An 18207-nucleotide genomic window follows, 5' to 3' on the forward strand; every position below is an offset into this window, starting at 1 on the left:
CAACTATTACAAGTCTACATAGTTTAGAAATGCAAGCTTAGAAGCTTTACCGCATATAAATTTGGGATTATGTCAAATGACTGCAAATTCCAGAAAGGTCATAGATTAAACCTAAATCGCAATATCTTATACACACATTCACTAAAATCCCTGTTTCAGAGCAAAAGGAATGCAACAGTTATGGAGATGAAGCATTTTCATATTCGAAGTGAAGAAATACAATCATCCCCTCGATCACCAAGGCAGCCGTTATCAACGATCGCGGGCACGACCACCCATTATCTGACGCCATCTAGCGTTCACCACCAGAGGAATCCCCAAACGATACACCATGACGGTGAAAAACAATCCAAGAATAAGCACACCTGCTCGGATCGTCTCGGATTTCTTAACCACTACCACAGCTCCACTGGTGAGAGCGGCAGTCATAGACATCATGGCACCCGTGAAAAATTTTGCCCAAGTCTCCAAGGCACGTTTGGCTGACCTCTTCTCAAAAAAATACGACCATATGATGCTAACTACAGTCAGGATCGCACAAAACACGCCCACGAGGTTCCAGAAGACAAAGAAAAGGTACGCCAATGTAGTAAGATCACTTAGGCTGCCAAAGTTGTCGCTGCTGAGGGTGAGCATGGCAGCATAGCAAGAACCTGCAACGATGGTGGACATGAGAAGAAAAATATCGACCAATCTCTTGCTGACCTCAGTGTCAGCCTCGTCTATCAGATTTTCCAGCCCCTCCTCCTTTTCTTCCTGCTCCTCCGTGATCTCAGGTATGTTCAACCTTGTCTCCTCCGAGCTTGCCATGAAGCTGGAGGAGAATGGTTAGATACAGTAATCTCTTAAACCAAAGATGCAGTGTTACTTAAAAAAAAGTGTGATTCGAAGATTATACATACATAATACCACAAATTACTCCTATAGATACAGTAATCTCTTAGAGTTAAAAGATGTAGTGTTATTTTTTTTAAAAAGGGAGTGATTCGAAGATTAAACATACATAATACCACAAATTACTCCTGCGGTAAGATACATGCAGTAATCTCTTAAATTAAAGATGTAGCTACTGTTTTTTTTTTAAAAAGGAGCGGTTCGAAGATTAAACATACATAATACCACAAAACTCCTATTCTACTCCTCCAGTAACAAAATAAAGTAATCTCTTAAATTAAAGATGTAGCTAGTGTTATTTTTTCTTTTTTTAAGTGTAATTCGACGATTAAACATACATAATACCACAAATTACTCCTTCGGTAAGATACATACAGTAATCTCATAAATTAAAGATGTAGCTAGTGTTATTTTTTTTTTAAAAGAGTGGAACATACATAATACCACAAATTACTCCTACGTAAGATAGATACAGTGATCACTAGCTATATTTTTATGTAATAATCAAAATAAAGACTCACTCGGTTTCGGCTGATGAAGAACTCGGATGCATAGAGGAAGATGAAAGCATTTGACTTCTGAAATCTCTCTCTCTCTCCAATCTCTGAACATGAGATATATTCTTGCAGTGTAGACTACCAATTTTAGTAGCTTAGTATTTTAGGAAATCGAACATGAGACTCCTGCATGAGTTAGTGGGCCCCCACTTTATTCCATGCTCTAAATAGTGTTCAAACACATTTGAGTAGTACTTAATATTAATTCAACATTACTAGTACTTTATTTAGTACCCAGTATAAAATAAACTTTCATATAAACAGATCCTCAATAATTTCTTAATCTAATGAAACAAAATTTGTAGCAAAATCCAGCTGAACAACGGAATTAGTAGTAGAAGCTGCTGCCTTCACAAAACAAACAATGGTGACTCAATTCATAATACACATTACAACTGTAACGGCAATCATCATCTGGAACGCTTAGAACTAAGCCTAGCATAATCAAATTCAACATGGTGTTGTTCGAGGATGGGGACCCGGACGTGAAACACAAGTCGCAATTTCACCAGTAGACTTGATCAGGTTGCTGTGCTGCATCAAAAAATTACAACAACCATAACAATTAGACCAATAACAACATTGTAATATCATTAAGAACCATATTCGAAAAATACACCCCAGAAAATTACTGTCACTAAGATCACATTAGTGAAGCAGCATAGCAACAACAGACAGTCATTCTGATGAACTACTAACTTCCTGCCACGACAGAGAATTGTTTGTCTTACAACTCATCAATCTCCAAGGCAGAAAAAACATGTTAAGAACTTCAGCTAAGCTAAATGCATGTTTTGGTAAGTTAAACACAAGTCGCAATTTCACCAGTATACTTGATCAGGGAGCACCTTTGAATTTGGCATCGTATTCATAAGGTTGCTGCATCAAAAATTACAAGAACCTTAACAATTAGGCCAATAACAACATTATAATATCAGAGTGCACATTAAGAATCATATTCCAAAAATAAACCCCAGAAAACTACTGTCACTAAGATCACAGTAGTGGAGCAGCATATATAATCACACATTCAAGGAGAAAGACGGTAATTCGTTGCAGAAAACTACCAAGAATATGGCCGAAATCAATCTGCAAGCAAACCATCTCTTGTGCATTGCCTGTTGAGCCTGTGATGCAGCTTCCACACTTTCAAACCTCAAATAAACATAACCGGCACTGTTCCTGTAAGTAAACCAAGTATAATTGGATTTCAAGCGCAACAATGGTTACTTCAGTAACAACATGTGCAGGTCAATACTAGGATTAATATGCAACAACTGAGACCTGACAAAAGGAATTAACAACTAAAACAATTGGAGCCCTTTGGGAGTCTATGATTTAGCAAAATTTCAAATCCAGACGAGCCTAGGAAAGCTAGACAAGATATAGCATTTCTTCAAAGCTTCAGTTCCTGAAAGTTAATCAGAATTTAAGATCCATTAAAAGTACAGGCCAGGAGACCAAACTGTATTACTCTGATAAATCCAAACCACATGCAGCAAGGAGAGCAAAAGCACAAACCAAGTGGAGTCAAATGACTGGTCAGACGATAACAGGTGAGCAGCGGCATATCCAATAATTTAGTTTCTTATCGTGCAGCTTTAGAATTGTATATTTCTCAAAAATCAGGCTTACTTCAGCAGTAGCACTCCCACAGCAAGCTACACAATGTGCCAAGCCAATTAAGATCTCATTCCACACTTAATACTTGCCCCTTAATATTATTAGTGTATGTCAGGTCTCCATCCTCTTTTAAGCAAGAAGAGATCATAGCTACAACTTTTGGGCCTATAAAAACACCGCAAGAGAAACAATTTACCAATACAAGCTCTGATTCCAGGAGTTGTACATTGAGACAAATAAACCAAATGAATATAGTGCTTCAGAGATGAGTAGGATTCATAAATATCTCCTATATAAAGTACTACATGTGTGAATAAGTATATAGGTTTGGCGATATCTTGAGTCATAATTATGTGAAGAGTAGTATTAACTATTAAGTCCAGAAAATCCTTTGCAATACATAAAATAAACACAGAATGCTCAAAGAAACTACAAAGAAATTCTCTGTTTAGAAAATCAAATTTATTTACCCGGTCACAATTTTCTATTCAGCCAAAACAGTATATAGAAACTCACAATTACATAGCAAATAAAGAGCATGAACTGCTTGGTCTTGTACAGAGAATCCAGCTTCCTTCCTCAATGATTGAGATAAAGTATGAACCACTAATTCCCCAGTAAACCTGTTTCCAGAGGCCTCTATTCAGAATATCATATAAACAACAAAATGATTGTACCGAGCAACTTGTCTCTCTCCAAATAGGCATTATGTCTCATAAGAATCAGAATCATGACTGAAAGTGCCTCGTGTCTTACTAGTTCATCATTGCTTTTAGTAGCAATTGCGCACAAATGTTCAAGTAAGGACATTTGACAGACTGCAGACACAAATGCTACACAACTATGATTAGCAGACCCACTAAAACCAGAGGTTTTATCATTCTACGATTTGAGTGCAGATGGAATTGGGCCCTGCTTCAACATCTCTGCTATATTTGCAAAGCTTAAACCTTCTTCCTCCGCACCACATCTATTTGTACCAGATTCAGCATTTCTAGAGATGGATTCCTCCACCGTGACATTTACCCTGGGACATACACTAAAGAAATCAAAGAAAGTAAAAAAGAGCATTAACACCTGAGACATATCAATTTTTTATTTATTACTTTACTTTTCTGGGACGCAGTAGAAAGAGAAACTATACAGCAAAGATCGGATGCGGCCATGTTTGAGCCATTTATAGGGGAGTTCAGGTAACCAAACAGCGAATGAAAATCCATTTCACAAGTCTGATACAGCTTTGCAACTAGAACCCTTCCCTGTTTTTGGTCATTTGAGTTTAACACACCAAACAACTTTTCGGAGTGGCAAAAAGTTTCTTGTATGGTTTTATCTCTTCCTGTATCACAAGCTCATCAACAACAACAATAGAAAACCACCCCAAAAAAGATGAGAAACGAAAAGGAAGAATTTTTAACAGTGAACATTACATGAGGCAGAAAACACATCCTGTTGTTTGATCTTGGAGAAAATGCTCACCTACATTTTGTATAGGAACCAGGCTGTTTATTACTATATGGTTTCACATTTTGACGGAGTTCAGGTATCCCAGGATCCAAAGAGTTAAAAACGAGGTCATCCCTATAACCAGACAAAAAAGTCATTCATGTATATTCTCAAGTTGCAATACCTAACTAGCGAACATGTGCACACAATAATGACACGGCATAAAAATGATCTATGCCACAAAACAACATATTTTATGTTGACAAAATAACTTATCAAGAAGTAGGCAGACACGGAAATGAAATGAAATTTGGTTCATCACTTCTAAGAAATCAGTAAACAATACAATGAAGCATGTAAAAAGCCTTATGCATAGTGAGTATATAACATAAACAAAGAGATTATAGAAGCCTACATCTCCATGCTCTTTCTGAGATTAGCTTGTGCATCAATCCTCGAATTCAGTAGTGTCAGCTGCTCCGGGTGTTTTTTCCTTTTCCTTTCTAAGAGATCATCGTTTTGTGGGAAATGATATTCAATGTAACACAATGCACGTGGTGTGTCCAACCAATCAGAATTTAAAGTTTTGGAATCTAAATAATTGGCTAAACAAATCAATTTAAACTTAATTCTCCTAAGAGCATCCGCAATGGCGGACTTCGCCCCGGAATTCCCACGAATGTGCTGGAATTCCGTGGCGGAAGTCCGCCATTAGGCACGAATGGCACGGATACGGAATTGAGCTGAGGACGTCGCAGGTCCGCGGCCTTCCGCGGAATTCCGCAGGGACGTCCGCCATTGCGTCGACTCCCGCGGAATTCCGATTTATTTATTATTATTTTTTTGTAATGTCTATATATACTGCTCGTTGAATTTCACTTTATTCGCACCACTTGTTTTAACAAATTTCTCTCTCTCTAAATTTCTTTTATATAATAGTAATGGCTGGTAGTTGCAGTGGTAGTGGTAGTGGCCATCACGAAGACCCTATGGCTCGGATTTGGGCACATATGCGGGAGGCCGCGGGGAGAGAGGAACAAGCGGCCTTAGCGCCGGCGGTGCCTCGACCCATCCATCGTCGCACTATAGTATCCCGCGACCATCTCGCGGCCCACCGTCGGTTGTACGATGACTACTTTGCGCCGGAGCCACGGTTTGGGGAGAACCTATTCCGGCGACGGTTTAGGATGCATCGGGCGCTGTTTATGCGTATCGTTGGCGCTTTGGAGCGTCGATACGGGTATTTCAGAGTGCGGGAGGATGCAGCGGGTAAACCCGGCCACACGCCGATCCAGAAGTGCACTGCCGCAATCAGGCAGTTGGCGTACGGAGGTGCGGCGGACATGTTCGATGAGTACCTCCACATCGGAGAGTCGATAGCCCGCGATTGCCTGAAGTATTTTTGTCAGGGCGTGAGGAAGATATTCGGGGATAGGTATCTTCGGAAACCTACCCCCGAAGATTGTCAGGCTCTGCTGGATATGCACGGGTCTCAGCACGGCTTCCCGGGGATGCTGGGCAGCATAGATTGTATGCACTGGGAATGGAAGAACTGCCCCGCTGCCTGGAAAGGGATGTACACTACCGGTTTCAAGGCCAAGAGTCCTACGATGATCCTTGAAGCGGTAGTTGACTACCGGTTGTGGATTTGGCACGCCTATTTTGGAGTAGCCGGGGCGAACAACGACATGCACGTCCTCCAGTTGTCGCCCGTTGAACCCCTTTTCAATGACAAGTGCATGGGCGTCGGTCCGGCCGTCAACTTCGTCGCCAACGGCAACCAGCACGACATGAGCTATTATTTGGCGGATGGGATATACCCGATGTGGCCCATCTTTGTGAAGACAATCAGATGCCCAACGGATGAGAAGAAGGTATACTTTGCGCAACGTCAGGAGGCAGCGCGCAAGGATGTGGAGTGGGCATTTGGTGTGCTCCAAGCTCGATGGGCGGCAGTGAAGGGTCTGTCACGACTGTGGTACGTTGACAGCATCACCGACATCATGTACGCATGTATTATCATGCACAACATGATCGTCGAAGATGAAGGCCTAGCACTGACCGACTGGGCAAATGATGATGACGACGCTGCGAGTCCAAGCAACGGCGTGGCCACGAGCAATGTACGCATGAGTATGCCCCATGACGAGGTCGATCGAGTTCGTGCATTTGCCGACATGTGCCAAAAACAAGCTCACGTTCGACTCCAGAGCGATATTATCGAAGAAGTGTGGCAGCGTAGGGGTCGTCGTTGATGTAGTTTTTAATTATTGAAATGTATTTTTTTTTAATTTGGTGAAATGTACTTTTCCTTTTTTAATGGAATTTTTTCCCTATTCGCGTCGAAATTTTAATTCCGTAAATTATTTACTTCCGGAAATTGGTTAATTTGTGAATTTGTGAATTTTTTTAATGTGTGAATTCCGTCGGGAATTCCGCCACTGTGCAGTGGGAAGTTCTTATGACGTGGCAGAGCAGTGAGAAGTCCTTATGACGTGGCAGAGCAGTGAGAAATCCTTATGATGTGGCAGTGGAAATTCCGCCGGGACATCCGCACCACGGCGGATGCCCTAACTAAAGAATTAATTAAACCTCAAATTCAAAATTTATTTCACTTTTCAGCCCACTGTAAAATTTCAATCCCTAAGCAGATAAGGCTGCATGCACTCCACATACATACACATATTCAGCTCATCTTCAACAGATATCGATTCATTTCCGAATCGCTGCATCAATCTCTCCAATGATGTCCTCCAACTTTCTTCCTCAGGTAAATTTCCGCTTCTCTGCATTCATCGCCTTCCAAAATTCAATAACAAACACTTTTTCAATGTACATATATATACATGCGCAGACGTTGTTCACGGTCCCCAGATGTTCGGCGCAATGCCAGCCTAGGAAATTGGCGCTTTCAGCACTCTCTTTGCGGCGCCCCGGATTGGTTGTGGCGCGGCCTTTTGGATTTAATTTCGCTCAGAAGGATAAAAAATTATCATTTTTGGTGAGGGCTGAAGCCAATCCTGAAGCAGAAGCGGTAGTGGAAGAGAGCCAGGAAAATGTGGATATTGTGGAGTCTGAAGAGGCTGAGGTTGAGAAGCCGCCTTTCAAACCTAGGATAAAGCTCGGCGACATAATGGGGGTACTTTTCTCAATTCATCAGCCTTGCTTAATTCTTCATTTAACTTTGATTCTCGGATAAAGCCAGAGAAAAACTATGTACAAATTTTGCTGGTTTTCAATAATTTTGATTGTGGGAGGTGAAGGAAACTTTGGATTAGGTTGAGTCATGAACAGATGGCATCCTCATTTAATATTTACAATATCATGTGGAGAGTATGCAGAGTTTCTCCATGAGTAGACTAGGTAGGTTAAATTGGGGCATTGTGGAGAGTGCGCAGAGTTTCGTGCCAATTAAGCCCAAGGTATAGAAAAGGCCCTAACATGAAGCAATTGATGAATTTTTATTCTACTTTACACTAATCTTTCATAAATGCGATTTTTGTTCCGAATTCTGTTGTTGCAAACTAACTATAACCAGTGGAAGTGTAAAAGTTGTGTAGTATTTTGTATTGGTTCAGAAAATTGGCACTAGTGTAGCACAATTGGTCTGAAAACTGTTTTGGAATCCAATAAATGATGCACTGTTTGAAATACTAAACTGTAGACTCATTTTATAGTACTCCTTAGTTAACGTTCTAAGTATATTCTACCCAGCTCTTGTATCAAATAGTTTTGCTTTCCTGTGAACATTTTAGAAGCAGAATAGGACTTTACTTATTGGTGTGTACGACTTCCACATTTTCTTGTTACAACCAGATACTAAACAAAAAGGCAATTGAGGCGTCAGACAGTGAAAGGCCTATCCCCGATCTTCGTACAGGAGATATCGTTGAAATCAAGCTGGTAAGTTTTCCATGGAATTTTTAATTATCTCTAATGTTACCTGCCGAATTTTGTCAAGTTTCAGTGTGAAAGCAAGAACTTCTATTTGTTTACAGGAAGTTCCAGAAAACAGACGAAGATTGTCTATATACAAAGGCATAGTTATATCGAAGCAAAATGCTGGCATCCACACAACGATTCGCATTCGACGTATAGTTGCTGGTGTTGGGGTTGAGATTGTGTTCCCAGTGTAAGTAGTCTACAAGCATGATCAAAAGTACTTATCATCATGTTTTTGCTTTAATCTACTGATTTTTTTCTTTTTGTATGAGAATAAACTAATTAGTGTAGCAAGACTTGTTTGCAGAGATCTATATAAACTTTTAACAGTGACACGGTCGTTAGGAAACCAAGAAAATATCATAAATTCTGAACTTCTTGAATTATCCAGACCTCTCTGTTAATGCTAAATGTCTTGAATAATTCAACTTTAGTTGGGTTTTGGCCAATGGAAACTTCAGTTTGGTTTTATCTGGGTCATCATTTCTGTTCTTTTCTCTAGTGCCTCTGGTTTTTTCTACTATATCCTGTTACTTTTGTTTATTTAATGAGTAAAAAACATTGACTACACCATCTGATAGATAGCTTGAAAAAAACCTCAATTTTCTCTTTAAAACACAAGCTCTCGAGGACTGACTTGTGAGTACACCTGTATGCTTTACTGTGTTTTGTTTAAGAAATATGATAGATGAACTCCTTGTTTTTAGTTAATGTCACATTATCTTGTCATACCAAGTCCATCTCATTAGATTTTTCTTGTCATGGATAAAAGCCCAAAACTGTTTTCGTGAGGATGAAGCAACAGATGTAACTCCAATTGGAAGGAAATGTATAGTTAAATGTTAAAACATGTTTAAACTGAATTTAAAGTATGTTACGAGTCATTAGGTGATATGTTATGCTGGTGAATGTTGTGCTTGTTTTCTCTTCAATTAAAAATTCTCAGAGTAATTTCGGTGTTAGTAATAAATTGAAGTGAAACACAATAATTTTTGGTGTGAGAAGAATAGTGGAGTGCAGCTTTAATGTTCCCAACTTGCTGTAGCTCCAATTTGGGGAGTAAGTATTGGTTCTTCCACTTTTAAATTTGCATTGAGAATTATTAGAAATAAGTGCTACTCAATATTTGTTGCTCTTGATAAAATTTAACTAAGTAGGATTTTCTTTGGGTAATCCTCATCAATTTAAAAACTTTGTTCCAAATAGATTAGTCACTATATTGGGGATCCAAAGGATTCTGATCTCAGTACTTCTATAAAGTCTTGCAAGAGGATAACAAAAGTAGCGAGAAAAAATAGACTTGTCCCTGAATATGATTTACAATTGTGAGATTTATCAGAGACTCAAGTAATTATCTTTACTATTGAAGAGGAGAATGTAAGGAGCAGTAAAAATGGTTAAAGAAAGGGAGTGTTACTTAGTAGGTACAACTACAAGGACTACAATCCAGTTTAAGTTACCTTTATACCTCTATTAGAATGGTTAGATAGGTATGTTTGGTTATAATCAGCATTCCTGTATGATGAGAGACTTGTGCATTGGTCTAAAGTGAATATCGGAACCTTGGAGATGTGGAATGGATCATGAATTAGGGTTTCTGAGCCTCCTCACTATGTGTTTTTCATATGCTCATTTTGCAAACATGGACTTCATTCTATAAATAAATTGCCGTCAGCATATGCCAATTCATTGGAAAGTATATTCGACTTTTCTTGCATTGGAATATTTTTTGTCTAGTTTTGTCACTACAGCATTGATTATACCTGTGTAAGGTAGTATTATTCTTGTATTTGTTGACTGGCTGTTACTGATATCAAACTATATAGGTTCGATTAGCAAACATGTTCATTTGAGATTGACCTGCATTTTGTGCTGGAGCAACTGCTGATTTTTAGACTTGTGCATAGCTACATTATATCTCAAAGCAATTCGTAAAGAAGTTGATTTGTGATGTATGGTATTGTACAGATATTCACCGAATATCAAAGAGATAAAAGTACTCAAGCACCGGAAGGTGAGGAGGGCGAGGCTCTACTATTTGCGGGACAAACTTCCAAGGCTCTCCACCTTCAAGTAGAAAAGAGCATCTGTTGATCAGCACCAACATGTATTCCGTGTATCTCTACAGCCACAAAGCAAAGAATGTAGCTTCTCGGGTAAGTCTGTAGTTTTTTGTGTACGAGCTAGCTTCAGTTAAAACTGGTTCTGAGTTTTGGTTGGATGTGCATTCCTTTGTAAAAATGAATGATGTTTTTGTTTAACTTTAATTTAATTTATGGGCAGGACCAATTAATAGCATAGATAGGCTCCTTTCTGTTCCTTATCATAATTAATGTCTGCCCACTTGAATTGGTCCTCAACCCCATTAGCTCACACAAATCGGATCACCATTTGAATGATTTTAGCTTCATTACTGAATGATATTATGGTCTGACCGAGTCACATACATAATACTACAAGGTTACAATAAATTTTGTATATGTAGAAAGCTGATGAATATATATAATCTGGCGCCACTGGGATAGAGACACAGAGCAATAACTATCCAATATAGGTAATTTTTTAACCCCAAAAACTTGGATAGATAAGACCAAACAGACTTTACAGCCGCCGCAATGGAACTCCACCTATTAAACTAGTATTACATTAAAATATGGTGAAATTTTTGTTATCGACTCCGTTCCCCCACAGTTGAGTCATTTTTCTATTTTGGGAAGTTTCCTCATAATTGAGTTATTTCTATATATAGTAACTTTTTTCTCTTTCTTACTTTATCTAGAGATGAGGAGTCTATCTTGTAATACTTCTCTATATTTTGGATTGTTCATACAAATTAAGCATCTAGTACTATTTTTGACAAGTTTATTTCTTTATAGTATTAGCTTATTTTTTACAATTAATAATTCAATTATTTTGTATTTCTTTCATGTTACTAATTTTATACTAAAACTCGAAATCATTTAGTACTAAGACTATTGATAGTGGATGATTTTTTTCCATATTGTATATTAAAATTAATAGTGAATACTTAGAATAGAGATATCGAGTTGACACTGTATCTTCAGCTGTGATCAGAATCGAATCCATAATTCTTAACCAGATTTGTCTTTCCTACATTGATCCAGAATTGAAATACTATGATTAGTTTCTATTTTAGAAATTTTGAACTGTCATTTTGGAGCAAAACTCATAAAGACACAATAAAAATACATTGGGAAAAAGATTTTACCGGAAAACCCCGTTAAAAAACCGGCGGATTTGAACCGAACCGGTGACATATACTCCATGAAAGTATATGGGATAAGATCACTAGGATGGTCTCACTTACGGTTGATATCGGTAACTTCCATGAAGCAAAGCCAAATCCGATTGAGACAATTTAATAAAACACATATTCTTTAAAGACACACCACACCAACTATAAAGTATGATGATATTTATAACTTAACTAACACCTATTCATACACATAGAAGGAGAGAAAGTGAGAGAGATGAATTCGAAGCTCCGGAGTCTGTGGAACCACCCGGCGGGGCCGAAGACGATCCATTTCTGGGCGCCGACGTTCAAGTGGGGGCTGAGCATCGCCAACGTCTCGGACTTCTCGAAGCCCCCCGAGACGCTGTCGTACCCGCAGCAGACGGTGATCGCCATCTCGGGGGTCATCTGGTCGCGCTACTGCTTCGTCATCAAGCCGTGGAATCTCAACCTCTTCGGCGTCAACTCCGCCATGGCTTGCACCGGTCTCTATCAGCTCTCCCGCAAGCTCCGCCACGACTACTCCGCCCCCTCCCCCGCCGTAGTAGACCAATGATCACCGGTGATTTCTTTCATTTTCTGTTAAATAAATTTGGCGCCTTAAATTAGATTTTATTTAACCTGTATGAATTATATTAAAATTATGTTCACTTAGTTTAATATAATGATGAATTTGTTGAATTATAAAAATGGTTTTTGGGAAAATGAAATTAATAGGTGCGGTGAATTATTGATGTATGGCGACACTGAACAAATCAGAAGAGGTTGCGGTTGCCCATGCCATGAGATTTTCTATTTTGTTTCATATATGATACTAATATGCTAATATTAGACGTGACAGTTTTTAACTTCTTATTAAAAAAAAATCTAAGCCAATTTCAATTTGTTTGATTTGAAATCCAACATCAGCAAATGCGGTCCACAAACTACAACCACCGTAACATCATTTAGTCACAATTTATTGTCTAACAAATTAAAGTGATTATGTGCTGACATTAGTCGATATAATCATATAATAGTATTTAATTTAAGGGGGTTTAACATCTTCCACGTTTTTGTGGGTGTGTGACTGACTTTCTTATCAATCTTCGACTGCCTATCCAAAATAAATTAGGGGAATATTCAAAATAGTGTACAAAAACCACAAAAATCGAATTATATAATTCATGCATTCCAACTTAAATGAAGTAAGAAGATAAAATAAAAGAGAATACCCAATAATTTTTGATAAAGGAAAAATTAAATTAATTAATTTAGAATATCTTAAGAATATACGAATCAATTACTTTTATAAATATCTCATCTATTACACATAGGACCACACATGACATTGAATTTCTCACCTAACTACATTTATTTATGACACAAGACTTAGCAGTGACAGAGCGTTTTTATGATTTAATGGAAAAAAGATGGGACAAGGATACTATGGACCCACGCACACAAAAAAAGCCGAAAAATGATTTAAATATATTTTTAAATAGATTTTTTATTAATGAATTAAAAATGTAAAAAGAAGTTAATGCATTGAGATTATAGTAAACGACCAGGGCAACCGTACCACACCCTCTTATGTGGCAAGAGCACAACACCTACAGCCGTGCTCTTCCGCAAGGACGAACACAAGAGCCCCACCATTCTATTATTCAATTTGAATAAAAACATTTCTACAAAATTAAAATGCATTAAAAATATTCGGAATAATATTACAAATTACAAATAAAATAAAAATTACATAATTGAAATCCTAAAAAATAAAAATTACATAATTAAAATCCTAAAATTTAAAAAGTACGTAATTAAAATCCTAAAAATTAAAAATTACATAATTAAATTCATAAGTGACCGAATTTCGTCCAAATGGATGATGAATGTTTGTATTTATAGATGGTTTTGAGATTAAATTTCTTATAAAAAAAATTTAAAAAAACGGTAATAAAACGGCTATATTTTTGGGAATCCGAAAATATATTTTTTGGTATTATTTTGGATTTTTAAAAAACGAAAGAAAAAAAGAAAATGACAACGGCCAATAGAAACACACCACGTCGCCCTGCTCGCTGGCACGGACGTGCTCTTAGTTAAGAGCACGTTCGTGCCAGGGGCAAGAGCGCAGCGGCGGACAAGCGTGTCCTTGCCAGCGACAAGGACGGACGGAGAACTTGTGCTCACTGTTGCAGATGCTCTAATCACTAGCAGTGGCAGAGCGTTTTTATGATTTAATGGAAAAAAGATGGGACAATGATAATATGGACCCACGCACACAAAAAAAGTCAAAAAATTATTTATATATATTTTTAAATAGATATTTTATTGATGAATTAAAAATGTAAAAAGAAGTTAATGCATACGATTATAGTAAACGACCAGGGCAACCGTACCACACCCTCTTATGTGGCTTTCACCGACAAGAAAGTCTCCAATAATCCCATAAACATTGTTTTTTAGTTTGTAGTGGTGTCTTGTTGTCATGTCCAATTAAATACAATGAAATTTTAATAAATAAAAAAAAGTTAGTTAATGTATGTCATTTTGACATATAGGGATGGATCAGTATTGTTTTTTAACATTAATTTTCACTTAATTATTATACAAACTACTTTTTCTCTCTTAAAAATTTAAAATTTGTTAGTTTAAATTATTTTTATGAAAAATATATCAAATTAAATGTACTCTATTTGTTACATATTAATAGCTTAACCAGTACAAATGTTACAATTAGGCATTCAGCCATTGAGGGGTGGGACAAGGATAATATGGGCCATGTGCAAATCATTCAAATGGATCCTCTATAAATAAAATACTATAATCATATAAAAGTTTGAATGTAACATAGCCATCATAATGGAAAAAATTGTAAGATGTTGTATGAGTTATATCCATATTCTTATAACATAAAATATGTCGTGTTTTACTATCAAGACACTTGACTTATAGCATGAGATTCATTACATATATGATAATATGAATATCTCAATATCAACTTAGAGAATAACTAATGAGAAACCTCGAGATGAAGCATTGTAAATAATTATAACACATTAATTACCAAAACCTTATTATCAAATTTAAGTCAAGTAATAAAGTTTAACATGAAATCTTCAGTAATCATGCTCTGTTCAAATGACTCTGTTTCATAAACAATGGTCAAAACCCAAGGTAAATAACAACATTTCCTCACACCATCAAACATACAACTAGAAATGCAGCATCCCGTCGCGAATCAAGCCTTGACGCAGCAGTTAAAGTAGCTGAAGATGCTCCGCCTCGCCTGCACCACAACAATGTCAGCAACATCACAAACCACTACTCGAAGAAAAAGAACTAATGCCAATGAGGCACCATGCCGCGAGATAAGCATAAGCAATCAAGCGTTACATTCGACATTGCTTTCTGCATCACATGGCTTATTCATTCATCCATAGCAAGTGTACACCAGTAGAATCTACTGGTCCAGACATAATGCAATTATTTCCAACACAAGTACGAAATCAAGGGACCCGCCCCAGTCCTATTCGACCTACATGACTCCGATACTATATGACACCACCACCACATGCCTTCAAAATCTTGAATCATTTGTGGACCTTAAGCAAAAGATATACACAACTTTTCCCCCAAAAAAACAGTTCATTCAAATCACACGTAGGTTGATAGCGCAAATCTTTTTCGACTCTTCTAAATACACATCATCTGATACTTAAGTGGACCATTAACACATATATATAAACAGAAGCGTACCGTTGGGGAGTTGTTCTGATGATAGTCGCGATGATCATTAGGTGCTACGGTGGTGTCTCGTGTGGTTGAAGGGATGAGTTCGTCCTCGTTCCCAAGACTAGCCCTTGAAGGGTCCCTCTTGTTTTGCTTCCTCATCTCTCTTATTTTCGAGAAATCCATAGAATAGTCGGGTAACGGTCCCTTTTGGTCCCAATCCCCAAACTGTGGGACGGATAGCCATGGCGCATTCCTCTACACAATCCCAAAAAGCTCGTGATTAGGAAACAATCAAAATCCAATCTTTTTCACTATTAAGCCAAATCTCATGATCATCAATCCCATCCTAATTGCATCTACACTATATTATTGTTGATTTTGCAAATCAAACTAGTGACTGTGGTCATACGAATGCTCAAAGACGAAGAAAAAAGAAACAGTCTATTGGCAATAGCTGTCCAACAGCATCTGCAGATCAACATCTGATTTGAATATTGAAGCCACTTAATGACTACTCACATACAGTTGTTAATCTCTATAATTGACTCATGCCTTTCTAAAGCATGTGCTTCTGAATTGAATGAAGACAATTAGACAGATCAAAAAATAAAGTTTTTTCCTTTTTTGCAGAAAACTCAAGCATCTTCCATTATTTCAATGAAGACAAATCAAAATGGCAGAGAAGCATAACAGTAACATTCACAACTAGGACTGGATTTTCTATCCCAACATAAAAAATAGCTAGAAATAATAAATAACAATATCTATAATTCTGACTTCATCAAGAATATTACTCCCAAAGAAAATTCAACAATTTGATTTTCATCATTTCATCTAGAAAAAAAACCAAGTCTTTACAAAGAATTTCAACAATTAAGACAGAACAAGAATTAAAATAATAGCTATGCATGCAACAACTGTAAAACAGCAATCAGATAATTACAAACAAGGAAAAATTAAATAAAATCAGAAAATCTGAGTTCTAATTCAGATTCTTTCAAACATCAACCACAGATATACACAATCATACGCTTAGAAACATTGAAAACACCATAAATTTGTTTTAATACAGCAAAAAAGCACTTGAAACGGAAAAAAGAAACGATTTTTATAAATGAAAAATCCGAGAATCAACATACCTCCTTGCGATCTTCCATCAGATAAAACTAAAAATCTTGGGATTTTCTTGGATTAAACGAGCACCCTTTTTTGCCACCCAAAATCTTGTAAAAAGCAGTTCCCACAAAAAAAATATAGCTTTTTGGGTAATATAATTACGACTGGAAAACAGAGCAAGCGAAGAAAGATTCAAGAAATCGAAAAAAGGGCCCAAGATTAAGCGGAATTGTGGTGGACAGAAGAGAAAGTAATCACAGGTTTTAAGACAGATGGCTTTAAACACGTCTGCCCTTTTAATACAACTATAATGTGTGACTGTTTGAAAATCTAATTAAATATGGAGCATTATTATAATATAAGATCATAGGTATTAATAGTGGTATTAATCACAATATCGCCCCTGGAATTTAACACGTTTTGGCTGCATCATAGAAACTTTACCTTTTCTAGTGCTTCCATTGCTTAGCTGTGAGGGTGTCTTTAGCTGTCTTTACCTTCATTTGGAATTAATCAAATGAGTTGGGCTTGGCCAGCCAGCCCAGGCCAGTATCGAGGTAGGCAGGCTGAGGTCGGGCTTAACCCAAGCTCATGATTTAAGCGGGTTGTATTTAGCCGGATTTCTTTTGATAAATTTGGACCTTCTAGATAATTTTCGACACAACACGAACACTCATGTAATTACACAATTGTATATGTACAACGATCCAAAAAGAATGCCTTTGGCGATAAGATAACAATATTGGAGTACTTTTCTAGAAAAGAAAAATTGGAGCGGGTGTGAATAATGTGAGATGATGTTTAAGCTAGTTTGTGTTAGAAAAGAATATTTGTTTTGGTAAAAAAAAATTTATCCTCCATAGTCGATATCACATACCTCGTTTCTTTCGTTTCCATTCACATCTTTCTCATTGATAGTAAATCGAGTCCCTAAAACGTATAAAGAACTTGAGCTTTAAAAAAGATTTAGGTGTACAAACGACATCTTCAAAAACAAATAAAAAGTAATTGAAAAAGTCGGGGTGTTACGCTTCTTTTTCACAACATCCAAATTAGTCTACCCTCCGGCAAATTTTAGTGTTTGAAAATTTTTGAAGGAAAAATAAAAGGCCTTGTTGCCACTGTTGGATTTCGTATTCTTTCTCGCGTAAGATACTCAACTCTTCTTTTTCATTCCCTAGGTTTTGCATTTCTTGCTGAGTTTTTTCTTATTATATCTTCTTCCTCTCCACCCTCAATTTAGAAATGGAGAAAGATGGCAAAGAAGAAAGTGGAGGTAGTGGCCATGGAAACAAAGAAGGCCAGGAATTCACTCCGCCACCGCCATCGCCGCAGCGGGAGAAGCTCTTAACGATGGTAATCGAGAGAGGTGATACTCATATTGACGAAAGAAAGATATAGGATGTTTGAGAGTAGAAGATGTAGTGTATTGCTTGATGATTTGAATAATGTACGGCCTCTACATTATATAGGATAAAATCATTCCTATCTATGGTAAAGCTGTAAATGTAATCAATCTATTTTCGGATTTTATACAATTGAATCAATCCTAGCAATCAATTAATTATTCTCCTCAATCTTCTCTCTTGGTGTGAATATTCTATGGGATCCGTTTTGACACTCCCCCTCAAGTTGAGAAACGGTATCCCCGATTCT

At 37.3% G+C, this 18207-nt stretch overlaps 4 protein-coding genes across 20 annotated transcripts; 2 read left to right on the plus strand and 2 right to left on the minus strand.

Annotated features, from left to right (window-relative positions):
• Nucleotides 1-56: 56 nt before the first annotated feature.
• Nucleotides 57-5047, minus strand: LOC121790258. 17 transcript variants are annotated; one of them, XR_006048245.1, is made up of 6 exons: nucleotides 4936-5047; nucleotides 3831-4655; nucleotides 2973-3697; nucleotides 2736-2862; nucleotides 1416-2633; nucleotides 57-814 (listed from the first exon to the last, which is right to left on the minus strand). XR_006048245.1 is itself a non-coding variant. In XM_042188521.1 (4 exons), the coding sequence occupies exons 3-4, from the start codon at nucleotides 1463-1465 to the stop codon at nucleotides 253-255; spliced, it is 612 nt and encodes a 203-aa protein (XP_042044455.1). In that variant the 5' UTR covers nucleotides 1466-3697; nucleotides 3831-4655; nucleotides 4936-5047; the 3' UTR covers nucleotides 57-252. The 17 variants fall into 17 exon arrangements, 2 of the variants coding, with proteins under 2 accessions (XP_042044455.1, XP_042044456.1); XR_006048244.1 differs by having other exon boundaries at nucleotides 1416-1985; nucleotides 2519-2633; nucleotides 2736-3697; XR_006048243.1 differs by having other exon boundaries at nucleotides 1416-2330; nucleotides 2519-2633; nucleotides 2736-3697.
• Nucleotides 5048-7135: 2088 nt separating this feature from the next.
• LOC121790253 (50S ribosomal protein L19-2, chloroplastic-like) lies at nucleotides 7136-10760 on the plus strand. The gene is made up of 5 exons (XM_042188517.1): nucleotides 7136-7290; nucleotides 7375-7659; nucleotides 8337-8423; nucleotides 8519-8652; nucleotides 10431-10760. Exons 1-5 carry the CDS (start codon nucleotides 7264-7266, stop codon nucleotides 10537-10539), a joined length of 642 nt encoding a protein of 213 aa, XP_042044451.1. The 5' UTR covers nucleotides 7136-7263; the 3' UTR covers nucleotides 10540-10760.
• A 996-nt stretch (nucleotides 10761-11756) lies between these two features.
• LOC121790256 (mitochondrial pyruvate carrier 4-like) lies at nucleotides 11757-12351 on the plus strand. The gene has a single exon (XM_042188520.1). The coding sequence runs from the start codon at nucleotides 11954-11956 to the stop codon at nucleotides 12272-12274; it is 321 nt and encodes a 106-aa protein (XP_042044454.1). The 5' UTR covers nucleotides 11757-11953; the 3' UTR covers nucleotides 12275-12351.
• A 2412-nt stretch (nucleotides 12352-14763) lies between these two features.
• On the minus strand, nucleotides 14764-16894 carry LOC121790254. The gene is made up of 3 exons (XM_042188518.1): nucleotides 16575-16894; nucleotides 15460-15690; nucleotides 14764-14989 (listed from the first exon to the last, which is right to left on the minus strand). Exons 1-3 carry the CDS (start codon nucleotides 16590-16592, stop codon nucleotides 14942-14944), a joined length of 297 nt encoding a protein of 98 aa, XP_042044452.1. The 5' UTR covers nucleotides 16593-16894; the 3' UTR covers nucleotides 14764-14941.
• Nucleotides 16895-18207: the final 1313 nt, after the last annotated feature.

This window comes from Salvia splendens, unplaced genomic scaffold, assembly GCF_004379255.2.
Source record: "Salvia splendens isolate huo1 unplaced genomic scaffold, SspV2 ctg455, whole genome shotgun sequence".
Classification (NCBI taxonomy): Eukaryota; Viridiplantae; Streptophyta; class Magnoliopsida; order Lamiales; family Lamiaceae; genus Salvia; species Salvia splendens.